The 22059-nt window shown below is 58.3% G+C and overlaps 2 protein-coding genes across 2 annotated transcripts in view; both read right to left on the bottom strand.

Annotated features, from left to right (window-relative positions):
- NUP214 (nucleoporin 214) overlaps positions 1-6228 on the bottom strand; it is a 44129-nt gene extending 37901 nt beyond the window's left edge. Inside the window, exons 1-7 of the mRNA XM_054174325.1 lie at positions 6121-6228; positions 5047-5242; positions 3889-4040; positions 2960-3164; positions 2188-2258; positions 1466-1529; positions 136-239 (exon numbers count right to left, since the gene is read on the bottom strand). Coding sequence (XP_054030300.1) covers positions 136-239; positions 1466-1529; positions 2188-2258; positions 2960-3164; positions 3889-4040; positions 5047-5242; positions 6121-6162 — 834 coding nt within the window. The 5' untranslated portion in view covers positions 6163-6228. The remainder of the gene's footprint in view (positions 1-135; positions 240-1465; positions 1530-2187; positions 2259-2959; positions 3165-3888; positions 4041-5046; positions 5243-6120) is intronic.
- A 1853-nt stretch (positions 6229-8081) lies between these two features.
- On the bottom strand, positions 8082-21371 carry AIF1L (allograft inflammatory factor 1 like). Its single transcript, XM_054174471.1, has 5 exons — positions 21242-21371; positions 15890-15956; positions 12321-12362; positions 11045-11207; positions 8082-9240 (listed from the first exon to the last, which is right to left on the bottom strand). The coding sequence occupies exons 1-5, from the start codon at positions 21317-21319 to the stop codon at positions 9153-9155; spliced, it is 438 nt and encodes a 145-aa protein (XP_054030446.1). The 5' UTR covers positions 21320-21371; the 3' UTR covers positions 8082-9152.
- Positions 21372-22059: the final 688 nt, after the last annotated feature.

The raw sequence follows: 22059 nt of genomic DNA, 5'->3' as shown, positions 1-22059 counted from the left end.
TTTACTTCCTTCACTCAATCCTCCCAACCCCAGGAGTTACAGCAGCACCAAGCTCAAAGTTCTCCATCCCACTGCAATGAGCAGGTCAAGAACAAGCCACCAATGCTCCAGTCCTTGTGACTTGCTGGCACTTACAGGCAGGATGGCTATGACCACTTCTGGAGGGGTTTCCAGGGTCCCATCAGCTGCTGCATACACAATAGTGAAGACATAGGTGCCAATCCACAGCACATCCAGAACTGGAAGAGAAGGAAACAGACAGCTCAGCCAGAAACACCTCAGGATGATACTGCCCTTGTCCACTGCAACTGTCCCAGGAATTTCCAACACACCCCAGAAGAATCTATTGGAAGTTCTGATGGCCTCAGCAGAAGGACAGAGAGCTGCTGGAGTGAGTCCAGGAGGCCACAAAGATGACCCAAGGGCTGGAGAGGCTGAGGGAGCTGGGGGTGTTCAGCCTGGAGAAGAGGAGACTCCAGGGGGACCTCAGAGCTGCCTGCCAGGACCTGAAGGGATCCTGCAGGAGAGATGTCCCTGCCCATGGTAGGGGAGGCTGGAGCAGATGAGCTCTGAGATCCCTCCAACCTGAGCCATTCTAGGAGTCTCTGATGTGCTTGATGATACCACAGGAGAGGTAACATCAGTGCTCCCAAGCATGGCTAAGGTTTTGGCACATCCCACTGAAGGAAGCTTCCTGCTGTGACAGTTTACTGCTGAGTCAAAGTGCTGAGATGGAACTCAAAGCAAAAGATGAGAGTGAGATTTATGTCCTGAAATCTTATTCACAGAATGGGTTGGGCTGGAAGAGCCTTTGCTGCATTCCTGTGTGCTGCCTGGAGGCTCCTGGTCACCACCAGCCTCTGCCTGCTGCTCAGCTCCTCCAGCAACTACTATGGAAACCAGGAGCAGCATCTCTCTCCCTAGGGCAGGGAGTTCAGGGGGCTGGGCTGGCTCAGCCCTGCTTTGGGAAGCCTTGCAAGCAACACATCAGCAGGCAGGGGCTGAAACAACTCCTGCCTGTGGAGGGTAGAGGGCAGAGATGCAGAGAATGCTTTGGGTTGGAAGGGACCTTCAAGCTCAGCCAGCTCCAACCCCCTGCCAGGGGCAGGGACACCTCCCAGCGGCCCAGGCTGCTCAGGGCCTCATCCAGCCTGGCCCTGAACACCTCCAGGGAGGGGGCAGCCACAGCCTCCCTGGGCAGCCTGTGCCAGAGCCTCCTGCAGCTCCCCATGGCAGCATTGGCTGTTCACAGGGGAGAGCAAAACACAGGTTTTGAGCTGAAAGTTTCAAACATTTCAGAAAGAGCCTGGGCAGGTTTCTAAACCCAAAGAAGCAGCAAAGATTTTGTTGCCAAGTATTTACCAATCACACTGAAATTGCACAACCAGAGCAGGGCACAGCTGCCACAGGTGAAAACAGGAGGAGGAGGGGGAGGGATGAGGGAAAAAGAAGTGAAAAGCTGTACCTTTCACAGGGTTGTCTGAGTCATAGAAGGGAGGACAAGGAATCACTTTCTTCTCCTGCAGGTTCTGCAAACAGAACTACTCTTAAATACAAAGAGAAAGCCAACAAACAAAGCCAACTTCCTGCAGAAAGCCCAGAGGGTTTGGGCTGGTTTGGGGCAACTCAGTCAGCCTTTAACACTCATCATCTGCCACTCCCCAGTCTTCAGTGGCAGGTGCAAAGCTTTAACTAAACCAAGCTTTGGTCTGAGGCACTTGAATAGTCACAGAATTGTCAGGCTTGGAAGGGACCTCAAGGCTCAGCCAGTCCCAACCCCCTGCCATGGCCAGGGACACCTCACACCACAGCAGGTTGCTCACAGCCACCTCCAGGCTGGCTGCAAACACCTCCAGGGATGAGGATGAGGCTTCCACCACCTCCCTGGGCAACCTGTGCCAGGCTCTCACCACCCTCATGGGGAACAACTTCTTCCTGACATCCAATCTCAATCTCCCCACTTCTAGTTCTGCTCCATCCCCCCCAGTCCTATCCCTCCCTGACACCCTCAAAAGTCCCTCCCCAGCTTTCTTGGAGCCCCCTGCAGATCCTGGAAGAGCTTGGGAGGGTTCCCATGGCTCAGCCCTTGTGCCACTGACCAAATTCCACAGCTTGCTGAAGCAAAGAAAACGAAGCAGGCTGCAAAGAAGCAAAGAGGCCAAAGGCTTCCCTGGCAACAGTACTTACAGGCAGGTACTGCACCACAGTACCATTCTGCTTCCCCACAGCAAGTTGTTTTCCCTTTGGGCTCCAACACACTAAGCAAAATAAGAGCATTTCATTAGCACTGAGGAAATGGAGTCAAAGGGCCCTGGAAAATCAAGACCAGTGAATTAGAATTGCTATTAAGAAAAACCAGGGAGTCACTGAGGGAGTCACACAACTCAAACCCCAGCAGGGGATAACTCCTTGGAAATGAGAGCCAGGCCTGAGCCAGCACAGCTCACAGGTGGGCACAGTGGAGCAACTCAGGAGATGAAGCTTCTCCAGCAGCTGGGGAAGAGCAGCTGCAGTGCAAGACACTTCCTGAGTTTCCAGGAGCTTAAAGCCTTCCTTTCTGTGAGAGGTGTAAGAAATCTCCCCACAGAAACAGCTATGACAGAATCCTAGCACAGAAGAGACCCCAAAGATCAGCCAGTTCCAACCCCCTGCCACAGGCAGGGACACCTCCCACTTGCTCAAGGCCTTATCCAACCTGGCTTTGAGCACTTGCAGGCTTGGAGCCTCCAGAACTTCTCTGGGCAGAAGGGGTCTGAGCAGAGCAGGGGGGCAGAATGCCCTCCCTCCACCTGCTGCCCACACTGCTGGGGCTGCAGCCCAGGTCATGACTGGGTCTGAGCCGTGAGTGCACACTGCCAGCTCACACTGAGCTTCTCACCAACCAGCACCCCCAAGCTCAGGGCTGCTCTCCATCCACCTGCTCCTCCACTTCAGTGTCCAACATCCTGCACCCACTCACCAGAAGTGACAGCGACAGAGGCAGGCAGGGTGGCATACACCTTGACAGAGTCTGTGACCTGCAGCACAGAGATGCTGCCATCAGACAGGCAGATGGCCACCATGGTGGGGCTGGTAGGGTTCCACTTCAGGTCATTGACCATGGCTGCACTTCCTGAGTCCTTGGCCAGTTTGTGATAGGCAAAGGCACGTTTCTGCTGCTTGGCCTTTTAGGAAAGAGAAATGCAGGAGAGAGTCAAAGCTGAGCACAAAGCCCAGCTCTCCCTGAGTCTTCATTCAAGGCAGTTTTGGCCTTCCTAGAATTTGTTGGCTAATAAAAACACAAAGCACATTTTGAGTTTGCTGAATAACTCCTGGACAGAGACACAGAATGGTTTGGATTGGAAAGGGCCTTAAAGATCATCTGGTTCCAAGCCCCTGCCATGGGCAGGGACACCTCCCACCAGCCCAGGTTGCTCAAGGCCTCACCCAGCCTGGCCTTGAACACCTCCAGGGAGGAAGCATCCACAGCCTCCCTGGGCAGCCTTTTCAGGGTCTCACCAGCCTCACTGTAAAGAATTTCTTCCTGATCTCCAGTCTCAATCTCCCTCCTTCCAGCTCAAGCCATTGTCCCTCTTCTGTCACTACAAGCCCTTGTCAAATGTCCCTTCCTGGCTTTCCTGCAGTTGCCTTCAGGCACTGGGAGGCTGCTCTAAGGCCTCCCTGGAGCCTTCTCTTCTCCATGCTGAACAGCCCCAGCCCTCCCAGCCTGTCCCCACAGAGCTCTAATCCCCTTCACCGCCTCCTCTAGACCTGCTCCAACAGTTCAATGCCCTTCTTCTGCTCCCTCTCACACACATCTCCCACAAAGAGACACAAAATCTCCCCCACCAGGCTATGCCTCTGCTGCAGCTGTGTGCTGGAGAGAGCCATGCCCTGGGCCTGCGTTACCTGGTTGAGGAAGGTGCGGACGTCGAAGAAGCCGATGAAGGCCCCGAGCTCGGAGGACAGCATGCAGACAGAGAGGGTGAGGCTGTCACAGCTCAGAGCCAGGTGCTGCACAGGGAACTTCAGGGGCACTGAGGTGCTCTGAACGTTCTCCACTTGAAACACAAAAAGGAAAGGCAGGTGGAATGCAAGGGACAGAGAGACACAGCAGCAACTGCTCCTGTGAAGCAGCTCCCGCAGCCGGAGCGGACGCGGAGGTCACCGCCTGTGCTGCAGGGAGAATCTCTTGGCTGCAGGAGAGGTCAGGGGTTGGCACAGGCTGCCCAGGGAGGTGGTGGAGTCACCCATCCCTGGAGGTGTTCCAGAAAGGTGTGCCCATGGCACTCTGGGACATGGTTTGATGGCCGTGGTGGTGCTGGGTTGCTGCTTGGACTCAGAGGTCTCTTCCAACCCAACCAATTCTGCGGCTCTGCCAAAGCTACTGCAGCAAAACTGAGTGAGAACAAACTCCTCTCCTCTACCACCACAGCCTCAAGGGCTGCCAGAGTCCTCTGATGAGAAAACTGCACTCTCCTTCCTCAGTAACCTGGAGCAAAAATGAGTGGATTCTTATTTTCCTTATGCCTGTGCATGACACCTTGAGGGGGAACAGCTGAGGACCAGAGAGGGACAAAAACCACCTTGCACCTAGGTGCATTCTGCATTCCGGTGGTGGAAGAGTGATTGCTTCCCCTCTCACAGGACCCTTCTGCAGTCAGAGTGCACAGCTCAGGGTGGGGAACTCTGTCCCTCCACTCACACTCCCCCCCTCATGCAGGCACAGACTCACAGCTCCAGGCCTGACCACCAACACATGTGGCTGTGAGGGGAGGGGAACATTCAGCTTGGAGAGGTCAACACTGATGGACTTTGCTCAGTCAGTGACTGATTCCACCCACAGCACTGACCACAGGTGACCAAACTCGAGTGACACTTGGACAGGAGCCAGCACAGAGCAGCCTGGGGCTGTGTCCCTTACACCTGCACTTCATCTCAGCAGCACACACCCTCCCTGCCTCCTCCCCCAGGAGAAGAGGCTGAGCTGCAGAGCACCAAGGCCTCTACCAGAACCAAGAGCTCTCACACAAAGCCACCTAAAGGCATCCCTGGAAAGAGCCTTACCGATTTCATTGGGATCCTCTCCCAGCTGGTTCTGCATGAGGAGGTTCCTGGTGTGGAAGATCTGCAGGCTGGTTCCTCCAGCAGCAAAGACCAGCCCATACTTGTTGGACACTGCCAGGAGGCTGGAGCGCTCCTTGGGGAGCTCCTCTGGAGCATCAAAGATGCGAACCTTCTTCAGAGCTCTGAACTGGAAGTCCTGTGGGGAGAGGGCTGGGAAGCAGCTGCACCCATGCTGGCAAACAGCAGCAGCTTCCCTGAGACAGCAAGGGAGCTCTCTCCTCACCAGAGCTAAGGCAGACTCCACACCCACACTGTCCCTGGCCATCCCCCCTCCTGTCTCAGCCAAGAAACTCTGAGATCATAACACATTCTTTCCCCTGGCTGAACCTCTCTTCCTCCCAGTGCCTGTGCTCATAAAACCTGGAAGAGCTGAATCTGTCCAGCACATCTAATCCTCTCAGAAACAGGCCAAAGCTAGCCAGCAGATACAGAAGTGAAAGAGGAGGGAAGGAGGCAGATACAGGAAGCTGTTGCCCAGAGCAGAGCTTCCGAGCACAGGGCAGGCTGGCAGGAGGATGGAGAAGCTCATCACTCCTTTGCCACATCAAGGCTCCTCCAGCTCTCCTCCTCCAGGGGTTGTCAAGACCCCCACTCTACCACAAGCCACTCCTGCCCCTTCCTCTTCCACTCCACGGACTTGCACCCGAGTATGCCGAGAGCTCCTCAAGTGCTTCACAACCCCCGCAGGGACGCCTCAAAACGGCGCCGACTTGACCCGAGCGGACCCCACCGCCTCCGCCAGCCTGCCAGCCCCACGGCCCGAGCCGAGTCCCTGCCACTGCCAGCCGCCCTCACAGTCCCGGCCAAGCCCTCCCCAGGCCCCATTCTCCCCAAGGCCCGAGTCGCCCCGCTGCCTCTCCGGCCTGTCACCCCCCCCCCCCCCGCCCCTCCTGTCACCCCCCTGCCTCTCCGGCCTGTCGCCCCCCACCCAGGGCGGAAGCCAAGGGCCGGAGCGGTTCCGCCGGTCCGTTCCCGCTCTCCCCGCGGCCCGCCTGCTCTTCCCCCGGCCCTCACCTTCATCTCCCGCTCGGGGATCACGTCCATGTCGTCCCCCATGGCGCCAACGGCAGCCCCGAGGCGCGCGCTCCCCTCAGCGCAGCCGGGAAGCCCCCGCGCGCCCGCCACGGCGCTCACTTCCGCTTCCGGCGGAGCCGCTCTGGCCTCAGCTCTCTATTGTCCGCGGCGGCCGCAGAGCCTCCGGAGGGAGCCCCCTAGCGGCCACCCCGGTGCGAAGGAGAGCGGCAGCCCCGCCCGCGCCAGGTGGAGCAAGGCTGTGCCGATAAACCTTTTTAGGTTGTTTTCTGAGCCGGGGGCTGACTGGGTCGGCCCTGCCCTGAGAGCATCCAGCCGAATGGGCAGCCCTCGGGGTCCAGCCCCAGGGGGTTCTCCTGCAGGCTTTCCGGGGGTCCTGTCCCATGGGGCTGCTCCGAGAGGATCCAGCCACATGGGCAACCCTCGAAAGCCCTCGGGGTCCAGCCCCAGGGGGTTCTCCTGCAGGCTCTCCAGGGATCCTGCCCGATGGGGCTGCCCCTAGAGGACCCGAGGAGATCTGTGCTGCTCCTGGAGGCTCTCAGACTGGGCTGGGGATTTCTCCCCACAGCAGGGTGGGGGAGGCCAGCAAGCAGCTGTTGCCCCCTGTTCATCAGCCTTTGGGAAGGGGTTTCGGTGCCTGTGGCACGGCAGAGGTCCAGCGCCGCTGCAGCTGTAAGCAAACCCCCAGCCCCTGAGCGTGCACAGGGTCCCTGGCTTGGGCTGGTCCCTGTGCGCTTCTGCGTGGCTGAGCTGGATAAATGGAAGCTGTGTGAGCAGGGATGGCTTTTTGGTGCTCCAGGCCCCCACAACAGCAGCATCTGGTTTTTTTCAGTCACAGCAGGACCTGAGAGTGTTTCTTGCTCCCTCCTGCCTCGAGCTCAAGTGCTCAGCCCCGACTCAGCACCAGCACAGGGGCTGCACCACCTCAGCACTTCGCCCTGTGGGGACAAGGACGTGCTGGCAAGGGCAGCCTGCAGCTGTAGCAGGCTGTGCTGCTCTCCTCCAGGACTGGAAGGGGGAGGATTTTTCCACAGAAGCAAAAGCAGAGATGGCTTTGGGCAGTGACCTGAACTGTGGCAAACCACAGCCCGACTTCCCTTGTGCAACGTGCTCCCTTTATTTCCCAGCTGAGCGAGGGCTATTACACACAGCCTGGAAGAGCAGGTGCATCCCCAGGGGCTGAGAGGCAGCAGAAAGCAGGCATGGGGCTCTGATCTAAGGGAAATTCTTTCCTTTTGAGGAACACAAGGCAAGTGTGTACCCAGTCTTTCCCCCAGGAAGCCTGCTCTCCATTTGGTAACTCAGACAAGAACCTCAGGCAATTGCCTCGAGAGCTGAGAGGATGGAGGAGGAGGGGGGTGGGAAAAAAAGCCTTTTTCAGGAGCAGAATTACAAGTGTCTGCTCTTGATAAACAAGTTCTCCCTTAAAACAAGCAGCACCACCTGCTTCCTTCCAGCAAGTCAGAAGGGAAAAAAGCAGCTTTTGGGTGACCTCTGCATTTCCCAACACAACCCCCCCCCCAGGGGTCAGTCAGATAAAGATCAGACCAAGACAGTCCAGCCCTATCTCCAGCATCTATTTAAGGGTTTATATTAACAGACTTTGGAAACCAGCTCACTTAATCTGCAACCAATCCTCTGGCTGGAGCTTCAGAGGAGCTCAGCTGAGCACACAGACACATGGTGTAGCTTCAAGAAGGTTTATTTTCAGTCCTGAAAGCAGACTGCTGCTGCTTCTGCTCAGACTTTTCCCCCCTCTCTCTCTCTCTCTCTCCATTATAGTTTTGGTTTTCATGCAAACAGTAGTGAGAATGGTTTTGGTTTTATTGTTTGAAAGTGCAGCCTTTGGCAGGAACAACCAGTGGAGCTACTCAGCTGTATCTCCTTGAACAACTCACTAAACCATGATTGAAATCATGAAACAATCATAATTAAACAAAAAAAAAAAAAGTTAAAAGCTGTCAAGAAGATTAAAGAAAAAGAGCAGGGCAAGGGCAAAGAGCAAACATCTGGGTTCCAGAAAGGGTGTGTGGAGCAAGAATCACCACAGTGAGAGTGTGGAGAGCACAGCTCTGGCTGCAGCTGGATCCCAGCTCACACTCCATGCTCAGGGCCATGCTCCTGTGGCAGAGTTGAGGGCTTCTCCAGCAGGGAAACCTCAACAGCCCCAGGGGACTGCTCTGAAACACTCCAGGGGGGCTGCAGAACTCAGAGGGGCAGAGCAGCTGTGTGAGGACAGATCCTCTGCAAACTGCTCTGGCAGGGCTCAGTTGAGTCAGAGAGTTGTCAGGGTTGGAAGGGACCTCATTGGATCCAGGTAGAGATTTATCAGGAACAGGGGCCCCTAAGGTGACTTTAACCACCCAAGGTGGTTTTAACCATCCTCACTTGCAGAGGATGTCGTTGGAGCCAGCAAGGTCTGGCTGCAGGATGCCCCCAGGGAGCAGGCAGAGCTGTCCCTGCAGGCAGCCACATTCACCTCCACACTCAGCTCCTGCAGGCAGAGCTCTCTCCATGCACCCCAGCCCATGTTCACCTAGCACAACCAGAGCTGGGAGCCCAGCTGGTGTTTTGGTGAGGTCAGGAGGGGAAGTGCAGGGCAGAGCAGAGAAGGCACTTGTTTGGCTGCACCCAGGAAGCTGCTGTCAGGGGCTTGGCCATAGAAACACTCAGTGGCTGGCAGCAAGGCCCTTGAGGAAGCTGTTGTGACAGGCACAGGGAGGAAAGTAGCTCCTGGCCTGGGAAGTGCAGGAGAGGCAGAGGAGAGAGCAGGGTCACAGGATCACTGCTTTGGGTCTCATTGCAATCAGTGCTACAGCTTCTGTCTAACAAATGAAGTCAGCTAAGGATGCAGCAGAAAGACACAAGCTGGGGGGGCTCCAGCTTCCCTTGGTGTTCCTCTAAGGCAGGTTAGTTGAGAACTGGGACAGTCCACAGTGAGGAGTAACAAAGCACAGGAAACCTCCCTTGCAGGCCAGCAAAGCAAACTGTGCCAGGGGCTCAGCCTGGCTTGCTCAGGGCAGGCTGGAGATGTCTCTCTCTGGAGGTGGCCCAGAAGGTTTTGGGTTGCTTTCATTGGCTTTGCCTTCAAACATCATCACCCTGCAAAACACAGCAGAGAATACCAGTGAAAAAAACCACACAAAGCAGGAGCATCTTTGCCCATCACTGCTAAATCTTCCCTGCCTAATCGCTGGATGAGCTTACCTGCTGCAAAATAGCATCTGCCTCCCGTGCAAAGGCCAGCCCATAATTAGCAGAGGAAGCAAAGCCATCAGAGGGCAGTGCTGCCAGGTTGGCAGGCAGCTCTGCTTTCCCAGCAGCTTACAGGAGCAGGTTCCCAAAGCCTCTCTGAGCCCAGAGTATCAGTCACAGAACTGTCAGGGCTGGAAGGGACCTCAAGGCTCAGCCAGCCCCAACCCCCTGCCATGGGCAGGGACACCTCACACCACAGCAGGCTGCTCACAGCCACCTCCAGCCTGGCTGCAAACACCTCCAGGGATGAGGCTGCCACCACCTCCCTGGGCAACCTGTGCCAGGCTCTCACCACCCTCATGGGGAACAACTTCTTCCTAACATCCAATCTGAATCTCCCTACTTCAAGTTTTGCTCCATCCCCCCCAGTCCTGTCACTCCCTGCCCCCCTACAGCACTGGTTTGACTTGGACAAGGTCCTTCCAAACCCCCTGGGCACAAGCTGCAGGCCAAGCAAACAGTGCCTGGCTCACCCTGTGCACAACATTCCAAAGCCAACACCACACAAGCAACAGCAGCCAGAGCCAGGGGAGAGGGCAGGGATGGGGAGCAAGGCACTGGCTAGAAGAATCCCAAGCATGCTGCAGCCACCAGCAGGTTCCTCCTCCCTGAGGGCTGCAGCCAGGCAGAGAACAGCAGCTGCCACACCAGGGCAAAGGGCTGCACTGCTCTGGGCATGAGGTTTGTGTTTCTGCTCCTGCTCTGGGAGGCCAACAGACAATGGGGTGTCTGTCAGCAGAAGGGACCCTTCTGTGGAAGCTGCTGCAGCTGGAAGGAAAGTTGGAAGAGAGGGGACAGGCTGCAGGCTCAGCCTGCTGCCATGGAGGAAGAAAGGAGCAGCAGGGGGGCAGAAGCCTGGGAGTGCTTGGAAGGGGAACATCCCAACACAGACACAGCAGCAGCAAGCATGCACTGCTCTACAGGGACCATGTGAGAGCAAGATCCTTCCTCCCAGCCTGCCTTGAGAGCTGGCTGGGATTCTAAAGCTGCCCTCAGAAGAGGACAAGGAGGATGGAGAGGAGCAGCTCCTATTCATGGTGGTTCCAGACACAAAAGCAGGGCCAGCTCTGTGGCTGTGAAAGGAAAAGCCAAGCTTCAATGGGGTGCAGATGGAGCCAAGCAAGTGTTGGGAAGCTGTTTGTTAGAGCAGGACTCTCAGAGGCCTGGTGAGAGGGCAGAGGGGGCCGTGGGAGGCTGGTGCTGGCAGCCTGCACTGCACAAAACCTCTCCAGGCACCAGCCAGCTGTTTGCAGCACCAGTCCTCTCCCCAGCTACTGCCTGGCTCTCCAAGGCCAGGCAGGGAGGGAGCATCCTGTGGGAAACAGGAGCCAGCACTGCTGCTGCTGGCAGGACCAGCACTCACCACTCCAGCCCTGCCACCATTCCCAGGGGAAGGCTGTGTCCCCAGAGCCAGCAGGAGCCATGGGGGACAGAGGGGAAAGAGTGCCCCAGTGCGGGTGGCATCATGTTGGAGGAAGCCTTGTGCCAACACAGCAGGCACTGACTGCTGCTCAGCCCAGGCATGGGCTTCTACACCCCCATGCCTCGCTGCAAACCCTTCCCAAGGGTCCCCATCTCCCCTCCAGAAGCACCAAAGACACAGAGCTCCAGCTGCAGCAGGCAGAGCATCTCCTGCTCCCTGGCCACTCACAGCTTGAGCACTGCAGAGCGTTTCCCCAGCATCACGTTGACGAAGTCCTGGTACGAGATGGTCTCACTGACCCCTCCAGTCACCTCTGAGATCATCTTCTTCAGCTCCAGGTGGGTCTTTGGAGCTCCCATCTTCTCCATCATCCTTTTGACTGACATCAGGTCTGCAAGAGCAAGGCAATCAGTGCTGTTGAGAGGTGAGCCTGGGGACAGAGGTGCGAGTTCCCCACCTCAGACCATTTCACCTGGGGACTCTGGGGCTGGTGGCATTAAGCTGCTGCTGAAAGCCAAGAGAAGCCTTCCAGTCCAGCCCAGTGAGGCACTGCCCAGCACAGAGCACCACTGCCCAGCACAGAGCACCACTGCCCATGTGTGCAGCTCAGGACAAAAGCCTCCTCCACAGACACACACACACGAGGGACAACTCTCCAAGAGCTCCAGAGACACGTGGGGACACTCTTCACCAGCCCAGAGCACGGTGCCAAGAGTCACAAAGCTGGGGAGGAGGGAAGCCAGGCCAGGGTTAAAGCTGCAGGCAAAGAGGCTGTGGGGAGGGGTGCCCCTGCCCATCACCCCAGGCCATTTCCTCCCATTGCTGTCACCTGCTGTGGCCCCTTCCCTCCAGGAAACATCAGAGCAGCCCTGAGCCAGGCCTCCTCCAGCTCCCCACAGGCTTCACTTCATCTCCAGGGCTGGTGGAGGAGGGGAGCGAGGCAGCAGCCTCCTGGAAGGGCACAGCAGAGTGTGGTTGCACTCCAGTGTCAGCTCCAGGAGGATGGGTTTTCTGTAACTGGGGCTTTCTGGGCCCAGACCAGCTGAGCCAGACTCACATCCAAGTCCTCTGCTTCCCTCCACCCCTCTCCCAGCAAAGCAAAGAGCTTCTCTGCTCTTGGAGTGCTCCTGGTTTTAGACAGCTGCTGCCTCCAGCCAGGACTGTCCAAGCCCTCTGGAAGTGCTGGGGATTGAGAAGCTGGCCTCAGTGGAGGCAAAAGGAGTTAGAAGGTGGAGAAAAGGGAAAGAAAAAGCATTTAGAGCAGAAAGAAGAGAAGGAGCTAAGCAGTGAGTCAGGAGGAAAACAGGACTGGGGAGAGCTTAGATCTTGAAGGAGGTGAGAAGAGCCTGAGGAAGCTGAGAGGCAGGGGCTGGTGAGCCCAGGAAGCCCCTGGCTGGGCACCAAGATCCACGGAAGGCTGGGGACAGGAAAGGGGAAGCAGCAGACAGCACCTCAGCAGCCTGCTGCTCATCCAGCCCAGCACCAGCACCCCGGGGGCACTCACCGATCTCTCCTTGGTTGTTCAGGTCAAACTCCATGTACTTCTCTGCAAGAGACACAGAGGCAGGTTAGGAGGACCCCGGAGCAGGGCTGCCAGCTGAGGGCAGTGAGATAAAGGCTGTGGGGCTCAGATTGATTACACTGCTGAGTGCAAACAGTTCAGGGAGGGAGAACATCTCAAGCCCCCGATTACAGCAGCCTCATCTCCACTCCAGGGCTCTAGAGTTAAGTGCTCTTTAATTGTGGCTGCTTTTCATTTAAGCTGAAGGAAAACACTGGCATGAGAACAAGGTATCAGCTAGCCAGGGAGAGCCTTAAAAGGCTTCCAGCCAGAAAAACAAAGCTCTGGAACAGGCTCCCAGAAGGAGTAGCAAGGAAAACAAAACCCCTGAGCACTTCCAAGATGAAGCTTGATGGGATTAGGGGGGTGATTAGGTGAAGTAGTTGCCTGCAGTGGCAAGGGACAGGCTCTGCAGTCCTCCCAGTGCTGTGCTGTGCTGTGCTCCCAGAGCAGCACCTGCCAGCAGATAAGCTCAAGGACCACATCAAGAGGGCAAAGCCAAGAACATGCCCAGGAGCAGTCCCACTGGAGCAAGCTGTTTGCCCTTCCAGCCTGCTGCCAGACGCTGCTGAAGTGGGCAGCTCCAGCACCTGCAGGGATAGGCAGAGCCTGCTCCAGGCCTGGCTGGCTGTGCAGCACCAAATCTGGTCCCTTCCACCCTGGTTTCAGTTGGAGAAATGAGGATCTCAGCCCTGTGCTGCTCATGCCCCTGGGAGTGGCACACCTGTGTGGTTCCTACCCCCCTGCCCTGCTGGCTGTTCCTCATTTAGACTTTAAGCTCTTCAGGCAAGGATTTGTCTGACAGACAGCACAGCTCCTAGCACTGCAGGGGCCTCCCATCAGCTCAGCTCTGATAAATGAGATGAGCAAGATGCCTGCTGCCACCACCCAGCCCCCCCGGAGCTGGAGAAGCCTCCACTCCCCAGAGCAGCCTTGGGGGACTCAAGCAAGAGCTCCCAGGCTGCTCCTTTCCCCCGGAGGCAAAAGGCCTTTTCCCTTTGCTCCAGGGACACCAGCAAGCAGGTGAGCATGAACAGAGAAGTGGCAGCTCAGCTGAGGAGCCAAAGGGAATATTTCCCACATCAGAGCCTCCCCAGGACTGCTGTTTCTGAAGGCAAGGCCTGGGATAAGTGGAGTGATGGCAGGAGGCAGAGCAGTGGCTTGGCATGTCCTCACCAAGGTCCCAGCCGGTGGATTACTGCTGTCATGAGCTGCCCAGGACAGCCCTGTGGGGATTCCATGCACAGCCCAAACCTGCTCATGCTTCAGGCAGGGATAAATGCCTCCCTTCAAGCATTAAGCAGGCAGCTCTGGATGAAATTGGAGCTGTCACACATGTGCTTTGGGGCCGAAGCCATGCTCGGGGTGGACCTGGCTCTCCCCTCACACTCTGTCCCTCCCGTGATGACCTTGCTCAAAGGAGCTGCCACCTGCCTGGGCAGGGGTCAGGCAGCCCAGCATGTGCCCAGGGGCACAGCCCTGCCCGTGCCCAGCACATGTTTGCTTTTCTTCTGGGCTGACACGGAGCCAAAAAGCACTGAGCAGAGAGGCAGCCTCACAGCCCCTGCTCCGCAGCCCCTGCTCCACAGCCCCTGCTCCTCGCCTCGCAGCCCCCTGCTCCACAGCCCCCTGCTCCACAGCCCCCTGCTCCTCGCCTCCCAGCCCCCTGCTCCACAGCCCCCTGCTCCACAGCCCCTGCTCCTTGCCTCCCAGCCCCCTGCTCCACAGTCCCCTGCTCCACAGCCCCTGCTCCACAGCCCCCTGCTCCACAGCCCCCTGCTCCTCGCCTCGCAGCCCCCTGCTCCACAGCCCCTGCTCCTTGCCTCCCAGCCCCCTGTTCCACAGCCCCCTGCTCCACAGCCCCTGCTCCTTGCCTCCCAGCCCCCTGCTCCACAGTCCCCTGCTCCACAGCCCCTGCTCCACAGCCCCCTGCTCCACAGCCCCCTGCTCCTCGCCTCGCAGCCCCCTGCTCCACAGCCCCTGCTCCTTGCCTCCCAGCCCCCTGCTCCACAGCCCCCTGCTCCACAGCCCCCTGCTCCTCGCCTCCCAGCCCCCTGCTCCACAGCCCCCTGCTCCTCGCCTCCCAGCCCCCTGCTCCACAGCCCCTGCTCCTCACCTCACAGACCCCTGCTCCACAGCCCCCTGCTCCACAGCCCCTGCTCCTCGCCTCCCAGCCCCCTGCTCCTTGCCTCCCAGCCCCCTGCTCCACAGCCCCCTGCTCCACAGCCCCTGCTCCTCGCCTCCCAGCCCCCTGCTCCTCGCCTCGCACGTTCTGTCCCTCCCGTCCCAGCCGCAGGGATTTGGTAAGGCAAAGCCACGCCTGGGCCCTCCCCTCGCAAATGCATTTACACAAACACCGCACAGGGGCTCCCCGGGCTGGGGAGGAGGGCAGAGAAGAAAATGCTTCCTCCCCCCCCATCATCATCGCACAATGAGCTGATTGTTGGAGCAGGCGTTGGAGAGCAGGGCAGGCTAGGGAGGCAAACTCACGAGGCAGCAGCAGGAGATGCCAGAGGCTCTCGTTTCAGGGAATTCTGTGCCTGTGACCTCCAGTTGCAATGTTTGAAGAGCCCCAATTGTGATGGGGAAAAACAATTTGGAGCCGCAGCCAAAAGCCAAAGCTGTACAAAAGGCAGCAGAAGAAAAGCCCAGGGAGCACAGGAGCTCCTCTGTGCCCAGCAGGGTAAGGGATCACAGAGCCCCAGAGCCAGCTTTACCCACCCTGGATTGCAGAGCCAGGATTCAAAGGGACAGAGCTGGCAACGCCTGCGGGGGAAGCAAGGTCAGGTTTGACTTGGTTAGAGCCAGGCTGAGGGCAGACCTTGAGGGCATTGTGGCACAGAAGCCTTTCAACTGCCTTCAGCCATTGCTTGGCAAGAAAGTGACTGCAGCCAGAGCAGCCCTGCCAAGTCTTCTCCTGTAACCACTCTGGGGACAAGCCCCACAGCTTCTGAGCTGTTTCTCTATCCCCATCCCAGCAAATGACCCAAACCTAAGCCCCAGATCTGCTGACCCACAGGAGTTAGGCTTTGGCCAGGGCTAGAGACAGAGCACTGCTGCTGCCTCCAGTGCCGAGGGCTTTGGGAAGGACCACATCAGCCTGGAGAAACCTTTGGGGACAGAAAGTCCCCAGATCCTTCAGGAAGCAGCTGAGGCCTCTGCTGTGTGGGAAGTCATCCTCCTACTCACTGAGAAAAAAGAGCCCAGCTCCTGCACCATCCATTACACAGCTGCTTGTCTAAGTAGCTAGGCAGAAACCATCCTCCTCTGCTGCTCCCCAGGGTTTTGCCCATGCAGCAAGTTTTGCAGCCTCCAGGCAGGATGTCTGCAGGGTCCCTGCCTTGCAAAGGCCGGGGTGGGAAGACCACCTCTCCAGGAGGAAGCATCCACCCCAGCTCAGCCACTTGGATTTGGCAGAGGATCTCAGGCTGGTGAGATCCAAGTGCTGAGGAAAGAATCAGTTCAGAGCAAACAGTCAGGCTGAAAGGACAGGGAAAGCCTCCAGCCCTCACCTTTGAACACTGCCAGCTTCTCCTCCAGATCTTCTTCATCACTGAACTTGGGGTCACAGAGAAATTCCTAAAACAGAAAGAGGGGGAAAAAAAACCCAACAACTAAAAAGAATATCTTCAAGGTTAGAGATCTAAAGGAAACCATCCTGCAGGACACATTCCCAGGCAGCATGGCCCAGAAGACCACATCTGAGCGGGGCCAGGAGGCTTGGAAATGAGTTGAATCCCTCCACACCTTGTCATTAACAATCCAGTACAAGGGCAATGCCTCTGGTGTCTCAAGCCTCCCACCAACAGCTTGAGGGAAGCTTGGACCCCATATGATTTGGCAGAACTGCACAAACCCTCTCTTCTTGCTCCCCCCCCAGGTTTCAGCTCCTCAGATCTCCACTTCAGCATCTGCAGCACATGGTTCAAGCACCTACTCCCAGCAAGGGCTCTTAGTCCTTGCAGAGAAGCAACTTTGATCTCAGACTTCCAGCCCCTGGATAAACTCAAGAGGCCTGGCAAATAGAGCAGGAGAGGGCTGCAGAACATCATGCACCCAGGAGAGGACAAGGATTTGGGGGTGAGGAGCAGGCTCCCACTCTCTCAGCCCAGCCATCCATTCTTCCCCCTAGCTGGCTCAGGCTGGAGGGGAAATCCTGGGTCACTTCTAACCACTTGTCCCTTGCCTCACCTCAAAACCCTTCAGGTCCTCGAGGGAACAGAGCAGAGCCTGCAGAGCCAGCTCCACCACTTTGCCCTGCCAGCAACACCCCCTCCAGCTGGGAGCAGCAGGGTCCTGCTCCTGCCCCTACCCTCCCACACTGCCCAGCTCCAGCGAGCCCAGCGCAGCTTAATGACTCGATCTGTGTTCAGCAACAACTCCACATTCCTCAGGGCAGAAATCATTAACATCTGCACTGCTGATGCAGGGCCTGGCCAGCAGACCTCCCCCCCAGGGCTTAGAGAGAGAGGCCTGAGCTGTTCCCTGCTCTGGGCACGTTCCTCGCCGCTGATGCCTCCATGCTCATGGGGCAGACAGGAGTGGGTCACCGAGGGACCAAGGTCTATCTCCAGGGTCACCAGAAGGCTGGGGCAGCTTCACTTGGGCCACCCCCCAAAGCAGCCCCATCTGTAGGCACCTGGGCACCAGGGGGTCCACACAGCCAGATGCCCTCCAGAAGGAAAGCAGCAGCACTCCCCAGGTGTGATGAGCTGTGCCAGGCTGGCTCCTGGGCCAGCTCCAGAGCACTGCAGCTCCAAACTAATTCCTGGTTCCTGCTGCCACAGCCAGCCCTGAGCCTTTCAAGTTTGGTCACTAAGCCTGCAGCACACACTCCAGGTCCCTGCAGCCCACACTCCTGGAGCTGCCCCCTCCTCCCTTGCTGGGACAGTGGAACCTGGATCTGCTCCAGGGAGTCCAACTGCCTCAAACTGCAATTAACCTGCCAGTTAATTGCTGCTTTTGCCTGCAGCTGAGCTTAGGTTTTGCAGGAAGCCCTGCAGGACAGAGGTGGCTGTCCTCCCCTCCCCTCTCACAAACTCCAGCAGGGACACCAGACACCATAGCCACTAAACCAGCATGGCACAGACTTCCCTTATCACCATGGACACCAAGCCAAGTGGGGAGCTGTGGTGAAAAGCAGTGCTCCCAGTTCCTTCTTTCGCTCTCCTTTGCCAGCTCCATTTCATTTATCTCAGGGCTCTCTACCCAGGGGTATCATTTGCCAGCCCAACACAAAGAGCCCAATTCAGCTTTGAGAGCCAGAGAGCAGAGTGGTGTTACCTACTGCCCCTGAGGAGCCTCTCTAGCAGGCACTTGCCAAGCATCACTGAGAACCAAAGCAGGGTCAGAGCAGCTCCTGGCTGCCGGCTCACAGCCTCACTCCTGCCCCCCCAGAAGCAGCAGGCAGCTTGTAGCTCCCAGCAGGGCAGGGGGTGTGAGAGCACAGCACTGCTTCTCCTGAAGCAAGAAGCAGCACAGACAGAGAGGGAAGATTCAGACTAGATAAAGAGTCTCTTTTTCACACAGAGGGTGGTGAGAGGCTGGCCCAGGTTGCCCAGAGAGGTGGCAGATGTCCCATGTCTGGAAGCATCCCAGGGCTGGATGGAGCTCTGAGCAGCTGGCTCTAGTTGAAATTGTCCCTGCTGACTGCAGGAGGGTTGAGCTAGATGAGCTTTAAAAGTCCCTTCCCACCCAACTCCTTGGGGAGGCCAAAGGGAATGCCACATCCACGCAGGACAGCCGAGGGACCCCCGGGTCCAGCAGCCCCTGGCAGCTGGGTGACACTGCACACACCTAGCACACAGCCCCCTTGCATTTCAGCTGGAGAGGAACTGGACAGCCCTGCTCTAGACCAAAGGAAGCAAGAGGGGAGCACAGTTCAAAGGCATTGCCCCCTCCACATTGTCTCCAGGCAGGCTGGGGCTGCGATAAGGCAAACAATAGCCCTGGAATTCAGTCCCCAGGGCCAGTGACTCAGCCTCAGCCCCTGAAGTTCCTCCTCCAGCCCTTTGCTACAGCTTCCACTTTCAGGGTTATGTTCTATTTTTAGGAACCACTTAAGAAGCCCCAGGCTCTCCCTCACCCCTGCCCTCAGCAGCCTTTCCTGGGCAGAGAGACCTCCCTAAGCCAATCAGTCCATCCACGCCGGTCCCAGCTACCTGCGAGTCAGCCTGAGCCAGGTCCTTCCTGCCTTCCCCAAAAGGCTGCAGCAGGTCAGGCTCCCGTGGGGCTGTTCAGTGCCAGCCCTGCCTGCTGGGGCAGGGAAGGGGCTGAGGGATGCTTCTGCTTGCCCTGGATGGGAGAATCACAGAATGCCAGGTCGGGAGGGACCCCAAGGATGCTCTGGTCCAACCTTTCCAGGTGATGGTGGAGTTGCAATGAGGTGGCCTGTCAGGCTGAGCCCTCAAACTGCCCAGGGTAGGGGAATCCACTGCTTGCCCTGGGAGAGGACTCCAGGCATGATTAACTATTCCAGTGTCAGGAGCAGGCACCTGCTCTCCCACAAGCCAAATTCCTTCCTGCAGCCCAGAGTATTAGAGGGTAAAATTAGTCTGAAACTAATCTGTGCTGGATTAAATTTGCCACCTTGGTGCAGGAGGCTGAAGGATGCGATTGCCATGCCCCTGCAGGAAGGGAATGGCCAGGAGGGGATCCCAGAGGAGTGATCCAGGCTAGAAGAGAGAATTCAATCCTAGGACCCAGCTGTCCTCCAGCAGCATGTGTGCACTCAGGATGCTGTCTGCCAAAGAGCCTTATCCCTAGGAGAGCTCTGGGGTGGAAGCCAGCCAGGAAAACAGGGCTGGGATGGAGCTAAGTGCTAGGATGAGACAATGAGATTAAGCCTGATAGGAATTTGGCCTGATTGGTTTTATTAGGAGCACTTTGCTGGTTTGCAGCCCTGAGGCATCTCTGGGGCTTGGGAAAGCCCCTCCCCGACTCCAGCCACAGTATCAGCCCAGGTTTGCATATCAGAGGGAGGTGTGAGCTGCCTCACTGCTGGTCTGCTCACAGCAAACGTCCCAAGCAGCAGCACCACGCAGAGCCGGCAGGCTGAGCACCGCTCAGCAGCGTGAGGTCTGCTGCCCAGTGCCGCAAGAGGAGCTCAGGATCTGTGGGTGGTCACTACCTGTGCTGCCTGCAGCTTCATTCCTAGCTGCTCCAACCTCCCTCTCCTAGCACTGAGCCAAGGCAGCAAGGCCCAGAACGTGCAGCTCCCACCTCCCTCAGAGGGAAGTTCTGTAGCTTGTTTCCCTTTTGTCACCCAAAGGCTGCCCACAGGGATGGCTGTGAGGGGGAGAGAGAGGAGCCTGTGTCCCGTGGGGGAGGAGGAAGAGCCCCCAGCACCGGGGCACAGCAGCAGTGCCCCCAGACACAGTGGGTACATCACATTCTCCCTTCCTCCCCAACCCAATGGGGTGGTACTGGACCCACCTTGGCACGGGGGGGGTGGTGCCTACCTTGCAGCAGCAGCTTTCAAAGGCTCCTTTGGGTCACCTTATGCCACACCACCTCTTGTCCTGCTCATCCTCCAGCCCCTCCTGGTTTCTAATGGCAAAATTCCCTCTCCAGTAACCTACACAAAGCTCACCTCTGCTCTCACCCCTGCCAGGAAGAGCTCCTGGGCACTTTTCATGGCCCAGTGTGAGGGCAAGCCCAGCCCACCAAGTCTTTGAGGCTCTCATGTGCTGCAGACCTTTGGTTTCTCCACCTGCAACTCCAAGGTGCCACAGGCTCCCTCAGCCAAGTGACCACCAACCTCACCCAGAAATCATCCTAGAAATCTCATTGCTGATCCTTTCAAGGTTAAAACCTTCTCTGCACCCCCAGAAGTGCTCTTGGCTGGGAGGGATGCCAGTAGAGCTGCCCCCCACAGTTCCTGCCAAGCAAGGGACAGGGCAAGCCCAGAGCTCCGGGAAAGGACCTTGCCTGACCCCAGCACGAAGGGCACGAAGCCCAATGTACTTTGCACTAATCCTGGAGCTGCCATTCCCCCTGCCCAAGGCTTGTGGCACATCCAACCATTCACCCAGCACAACTGGGAAGCAGAGAGGCTGGAGCCAGAGCAGCATAAACTCCTCGCTCCGGGGAGGAGAAATCAAAGCGCTGGATACAGCTGAGGGGAGGTGGAAGCCCTCGGGGAGAACAATAGCTCCTACTCTTCCCGGAGCACGTTCCCAAAGGGGCTTGGGTGGCAGCTGGGGGCTGAGCATCCCCCAGCACGCAGAGGGCCTCTCGGACCTGCCCAGGATGTGGCGTGCTGGGGAGACCACGAGTGGAAAGGAAGGGGAGCAAAGCCTGTTGTGGGGGGGATGGAGAGCAAATCCTACTGCAGCAGGGGCAGAGGCAAAACCCCCTCACCCCTGCAGAAGGCACAGGGGGGGCAAAACTCTCTCCTGCAGAGGACAAGGTGGCAAAACCACCCCAGCTCTGAAGAGAAAACAGAAGTCAAAGCCACCTCACCCTGCAGAGGGGATGAGGGGGCAAAAGTTCCCCCCTTGCCGAGGGAACAGGCGTCAAAACCCTTCCCGCAGAAGGGACGAGGGGAGCAAACGTCCTCTCCGTGCAGAAAGGATGGGGGCGACCCCCCTGCAGAGCCCCCGGGTGCTTATTCCGTCCGGATTTCCCTCCGAGGGAAACGCAAGCAAAGGGAAGGGGGTGCAGGTCCACCTGCCCCTGCCTTCCCCCCTCTTTCTCTGCAGCCCCCATCCCCAGCAGCCATGGGTGCAGCCCCCTCCACCCCCATCCTGTCCCCCCGGTCCCCGCGGGGCTGCACCCGGCAAAGCCTCGACTCTTTCCCGGGGCGTGGAGGGGGAAACTGTCTCTAATCGCTTTCGCTGCCACTGTCCCGACCCCAGCCCCACCTTGTTGATCTCCTCCAGCCGCCCGTCCTGCGGGGCCCGCCGCAGCCCCCCGCCGCTCGGCCGGCGCGGAGCCGCCATCGCACCGAACCCCCTCCGGTGCCCGCCGCCGCCTTAAGTAGGGCCGGGCCGGGCTGAGCCCTCCGCCCCCACCCTTAACCCCTTCCCTGTCCCGCCCGCCGCCCACAGCGGGCCGCTGATGGTGCCCGCCCCGCTCCGGGCTGCTCCTCCCGGGGGTGGGGGGTGGGCAACAGCGGGATTTGGCAAGGTCAAGAGCACGGGGCGGGGGGGTTCGGGGGCAAACAGCGACCGAGACCCCGACGGGAAGGGAAGGGACAGGCTCCCTCTAACTCGCCGTGTACCCCGGGGGTCAGCTCCGGGGCCACCCCGGGGCTGGAGCATCCCCCCATGCACCCATCGCCGCGGGGATTCCCTGGGATCCAGGGCAGGAGCACCCCCCTGGCACCCAACACCTCGGGGATCCCCTGGGATCCAGGGCAGAAGCACCCCCCTGACACCTAACACCTCGGGGATCCCCTGGGATCCAGGGCGGGAGCACCCCCCTGGCACCTAACACCTCGGGGATCCCCTGGGATCCAGGGCGGGAGCACCCCCCTGGCACCTAACACCTCGGGGATCCCCTGGGATCCAGGGCAGGAGCACCCCCCTGGCACCCAACACCTCGGGGATCCCCTGGGATCCAGGGCAGGAGCGCCCCCCTGGCACCCAACACCTCGGGGATCCCCTGGGATCCAGGGCAGAAGCACCCCCCTGGCACCCAACACCTCGGGGATCCCCTGGGATCCAGGGCAGGAGCACCC

Source organism: Dryobates pubescens, chromosome 29, assembly GCF_014839835.1.
Source record: "Dryobates pubescens isolate bDryPub1 chromosome 29, bDryPub1.pri, whole genome shotgun sequence".
Classification (NCBI taxonomy): Eukaryota; Metazoa; Chordata; class Aves; order Piciformes; family Picidae; genus Dryobates; species Dryobates pubescens.
This window is presented reverse-complemented; position numbering and strand designations above follow the sequence as displayed.